This window comes from Propithecus coquereli, unplaced genomic scaffold (assembly GCF_000956105.1).
Source record: "Propithecus coquereli isolate 6110/MARCELLA unplaced genomic scaffold, Pcoq_1.0 Scaffold343, whole genome shotgun sequence".
Lineage (NCBI taxonomy): Eukaryota > Metazoa > Chordata > Mammalia > Primates > Indriidae > Propithecus > Propithecus coquereli.
Genome location: NW_012149097.1, coordinates 1729200 through 1734700, shown reverse-complemented (window position 1 = coordinate 1734700; position 5501 = coordinate 1729200). Strand labels below are relative to the sequence as shown.

The window sequence follows — 5501 nt, the reverse complement described above, 5'->3', positions numbered from 1 at the left end:
GCAGTAGAATTGCTTGAGCCCAGGAGTCTGAGGTTGCTGTGAGCTAGGCTGACGCCATGGCACTCACTCTAGCCTGGGCAACAGAGCGAGACGCTGTCTCAAAAAAAAAAAAAAATAAAAAATAAGTCAGATCATGTCCTACCTCTGCTCAGAACCTTATAAAAAATAAAAATAAAATTCTGAGTCCCCCACCTGACTGAATGGGGCCAGGGGACCCCAAAGAAACCTTAAAACTGAGTTCCTGGCATGACAGGATGGGTAGTCAGACATGCCTTGTGATACCTCCTCCCTCACTAACCACCGTTAGATTTTCTCCCTAAGCACTAAACAGAAACCAGCCCTTTGGAAAGACTTGATCCACCACTGGTTTCAACCAGCCACCTAATGCTGCTGCTTGCTTTCGTGGTTTCAACACAACTGACCAGCATTTCCTTCATGAGAAGAGACCACGGACCATGGAGTGGCTCTGGCCAGTTGACGGAGGCAGTGCACAGAGGGCTGCCTTGTCCTCTGCCTCACCTTTTGATGTCAGAGGGCCGGAAGCTCTACTCTCACACCATGCTAATGCCATTTTCTGAACATGGGACCCATGAAGCAGCCTGAAGCTCAGTGGCTTAGCATCAATTCCTGTTCCCTTTATTGTGTTTCTGGCTTCTGGCCAGAGGCTGTGCTTCTCAGCCTGTCGGAATGGCCAGCCTGCAGGCTCAACACCCTTTATGAGAAATAAAGTTCTTTCCAAATTTATGAAGCTCATCATTCTTTAGTTGACACTTGTGATTTGCTCCGTTTCTCTTAGAGGGAAAGCCAATGTACTTACAATGGCCTATAAAGACTTTTATTATTTTCCCACCACCCCCCTTACCTCTCTGACCTTATCTCCTACTATTCTTTCCGTCCCTACTACTCTTCTGTTCCAGCCATAATGGCCTGCTTGCTGTTCCTCAAACACAAGGAGGCGTTCTCTCCCCTGGGGGCCTCAGCACTGCGGTTCCCTCTGCTTTGTCTCCACAGTCCTCATGGCTGAGTTCCTGCATTTCCTTCAAGCCTTCGCTCACACGCCACCTTTCCAGTGAGTCCACCCATCCAGTTTAAGTTGCAAACACTCCATGCACTCCTGATATCCTTTGTGCTACTAAAAAGAAAACAAAACAAAATAACGCCAAAACGTAGCACTTACTGCATTCTAACATATTTATTTTAGCTATTATTTGACTGCTTCCTCCCACAAGAACGTAAACTTTACAAGGCAAGATGTTTATCTATTTTGTTGACTGATGTACCCCCAGTATCTAAAACAGTACCTTGCACATTGTAAGGACTCAAATATTTGTTGAATGAATAAACGAAAGAAATTGAGAGTTAAAAACTAGAACAAAACAGGAGTGGAGCAGAACCATATTAGGGATGAATGAGGCCAGATTTGCCTTGAACTTCATTTCATTTTTTTTTTTTTTTGTTGACTTCTTTTTTTTGGTTGTTTCTTGGTTAATTTTGTTGGTTTTTTGGGGCCTGGGGCCGGGGGACCTTCCTTCCTTCTTTGCTTTTGGGCTTCCTTTTCGGGGCTTTAAAGGCGGTTCGTTTTGGGCTTAGTTCTTGCGACTTTTTGGAACCCTTTTTTTTCTTTTTTACCCATTTTTTTAAGTGATATTTCTGGGAGTCTACTCTGTGTATTTAATCTTAGATTGCTTAGCCAATGAGGTGGGAAGGGGTTGGAAATTTTAGAATGTCTGAAGAGTAGAGCTGAATTTTGTAAATATGGGTGTATTTCATGATAATTTAAAATGTTTCATTGAAGTAATACATGTGTGTATACAGGAGAATACACATGTCATAAGTATATAGCTTGTTGAATTTTCACAAACTGACTACATCAGTATAATTGGCACATAAAACAAAAAACAACCTAACTAGCTTCCTGGATGTTGTTCTTGTGCCCCTTCTAGTTATTGCCTCCCACCCGGGGTGACCACCATTGTGACTTCTAATGCCATAAATGTGTTTTGCCTGATTTTGTACTCTATATAAAATTAAATCATATGGATATACATACTTGTGTCTTTTTTCTTTTTTTTGCTCAAAATTTTGTGTGATTTATCTGCATTGTTACTTACGGTTGCAGTTTTTTCATTTTCAATGCCATATTGAATTCCATTGTATAAGTGTACCACGATTTTTCCATTCTGCTTTGATGGACATTTGGATGGTTTCCAGTTTGGGACTATTATGAATTATGCTACTATCAATATTCTATTAATGCATTTTGATGTACATATGCATGAATTTCCTAGGGCATTTGTGGGTTTTTAAAATCCATAGTCGGTGAACCCTAAGTGTTCTTCAGCATTTCAGTTAATATATTTACCATGTGTACCTTACGCAAGTGAGAGATGTAGTTGTTGGCATTAACGAAATCCTTTTCTCTGTAGTGTTCTCACTAGACTCTGTCAACTCTTAGGATTCTCAACATGTTGTATTTTGGTTAAGTATGCATATTCATTTCTTTTATTGGATCATCAGTGCTTTTCCCTGCTGCCTTTTACTCGTGTGTGTATTCTGGCACCTGAACAGCACCCAGATACAGCCGGCTAGTTGATGGAACGGCGATAGATGTCACCATTGCAAGTGATTAGCACAGCAGTTCCCCTTAGTTACGTGAATCATCATGCTTTAATTCTGACATCTCAGTGTCCCAGGGTTGGGAATGGGAAGTGATTTCTCTCTGAGAGAAGCCGAGAACTATAGGCTAAGAACGGAACATGCCGTGGGTTAAAGGGAATTGCTGTGGCTTTATAAGCCTCTCGGAGATTTAAAGCGTTAACAGCAGTGATTCCAAGGCATAGTGTGGGGGCCAGATATAAATAGCAGCACACAAGTGGGGTAATGTGCCACTGCCAAGCTCCTGCTGGGGTGTTTATAAAAAGAAAAGCATTCCCTTCTCAGCTCTCACTGTCAACAACATCCCATCCTGAAGACACGCTCACCCCAACTGAGAGTGGGAATCAGTTTGAGATCTAGCATCATTTAAACCTGCTCCAAAGGCACAAAAGCCAGGTAAACATTTTGACTTATTTACACTCAGACTACAGAAGTGAAGAATTTTCAGGAAAATCCTAATCCAGAGCTTGCTTGGCACATACTGCCATGTGACAGATGTCTGTCAAGTGTTATATTCCAAATCTGTTTTGGAAGGAGAAGTTTAACACAACAGTAGCAATTTGGTGCTACATTTTAGTATCTCTAGTAAAAGTGTTTCTGAAGAAAGATGAGAAACTAGGGCCAAAATGATCTATAAAAGGGAAGACTGTTTCCCTTTCTCTGTACTGTTCATTCCCATTTTCAGAATCCAGAATGTGGTGATTGGTAGGATAAAACAGAGGTTTCGTTTCAGTCCCGGTAATGTCAATTTTATTGCAGGTATGTGGAAGGAACTGTAGGCTGGGCTGGTGTAGCCTTTAATTGAATTAGTTAATGGCTCTGGGACAACTTAAGCCATTGAGGGCCTCTTACCCTCCTGTTTACCCCTTTCAGTATCATAAATGCTGGGAGGAGTACTGGGCATTTGGCCAGGAGAGTTGTATAATCTTGTTAGAATTGCTGCCTGCCCAGTTCTTTTTATTCTCATTCCCACTCAGAAAGTTATGCAGAGCACTTGTTTTGCTCTTAGGCTTCTCTTGATTGTGAGTACTTGGGGGAAGGAGGCCATCTCTTCTGCTTTGGCCTTATCATTTCCTCCATCCTACCCAAATAGTCATGACTTAGTTTGCAGAGAGGATAGGAGAATGGATGACGTGGATGGACACGTTTCCAGAGACTTCTTAGAAACTGGGAGCTAGGGGACCAAATTCGAGCTGCTGTTTTTTAGTTTGATTGTGTTATTTCCTGTGCATGCTGAGGGGAGATTTAGAGATAGAAAGAAAATATGCCTACCAGTGACCATGGTAGGAGGGACAACACAGCTGGAAGAGTATGGAAATGGACAGATTGAATATTCAGCAAATCACTTAAGTTCTATGAGTTTTTGTTTCCTCTTCTGTAGGATAAGAATGTTAGACCACTAGATAAAACCTGATGCCTCTTGCAGCCATTAAAAATTTATTGATAATCACCTCCTGACCACCACAATATCCACTCTCATCCAGAATGAAAATGTATATAGTGTCATCCTGTTCTACTTCCTTAAACCTCTCTTTTAAGCCCACTAAATTGGAATTTCTTCATTTTAATTTAGAAAAGAAAAATGAAGACAGGACATTTTGAAATGGTCACCATACTGCTGGCAGCCATGATTCTAATAGACCTCTTCCAGGTAACCTTTGGCATGGGAAGCATGTGGACACTGGAATGGAAACTCTTGCTAATAACATTGTCTCAGGCATCTGTGTGGGTTGATGGTGGAAATGAGAGCAGGTAAAATAGGTAAACATTACTACAAGCAGCTTTTTTTTTTTTTTTTTTACAAAGCAGCTTTTGTTTTTTGTTTTACAGACGTGACACTTATTAACTGTGGAAAGTTGAAAAAATTAAAGTTAAGCAAAAAGATAAAAGTAAAAATCATCCATAAGCCCTCCACTAAGAGGGAAAGACTCTTTACCTGTGGGTGTATACAGCCTTCTTGGCTTTTTTCTGTGTACTGTATTTAATTTTTAAACATGGGTTCACACTACGTAGTACTTTTTTATCTTGCTTTTAAGTTAATAGTGTGCTACATGTTGATCTGTGTCATTAAATATTCCGAAAATATGTTTTTTTCACAATAATGTAATGCTGCATTGTTTGGTTACATGGTTTTTATTAAATTATGTAATGACCATTTTATCACATTCAGAATTTTTTTCTGATAGAACTTCTATGATTTTATTTGAGTTGAATCTTTAAGCGTTCTGTAATATATTTTTATATAAAATATGGGACAGGTATTTTACTTGATTCCCCCCGCACACACGTGGTTAGCTGTCACATCAGCACCGGGCAAGTATTTGTGTACTGATTTTAAAAGCCTTCTTTAACACATTGACTGCCATGCTAGAAAAAAAAATTTTTTCCTTGGGGCCATGGTGTTTTAGTATGAAACTAGAATAAAAACTTTGAAAACAAAATGATCCTTTCTAATTTAATGAAAAATTTGTTATTTTTTATTGTTTTCTGTGTGTGAGTTATATGCAGCTTGAAAAATAGTTCGTGTGACTTCCAAGGAGAAGAGACGTGTGAGTTACATGTTTCACAAGGCCCAGGGCTCAGAACTAGCATGAGTTAAATACAACTCACATGGCAGTTAATGTGTTTAAAATATCTTAAATTTTTAAAATGTTACACATTTTTGAGTTTGATATTCTAATCCATTGTTTATCTAGAATCATTGTGCATTCTGTTGCCTGTAATGCAGTGGTTTTTTTTGTTTTTTTGTTTTGTTTTTTTTTGAGACAGAGTCTCACTGTGTTGCCCTGGCTAGAGTGCTGTGGCGTCAGCCTAGCTCACAGCAACCTCAAACTCCTGGGCTCAAG

General features: G+C 39.7%; 1 protein-coding gene across 1 annotated transcript in view; it reads left to right on the top strand.

Annotated features, from left to right (window-relative positions):
- The window catches only part of ART3 (ADP-ribosyltransferase 3), an 88221-nt gene that overhangs the window by 66444 nt on the left and 16276 nt on the right, over nucleotides 1-5501 (top strand). The window contains exon 2 of the mRNA XM_012650972.1: nucleotides 4229-4306. Coding sequence (XP_012506426.1) covers nucleotides 4238-4306 — 69 coding nt within the window. The 5' untranslated portion in view covers nucleotides 4229-4237. The remainder of the gene's footprint in view (nucleotides 1-4228; nucleotides 4307-5501) is intronic.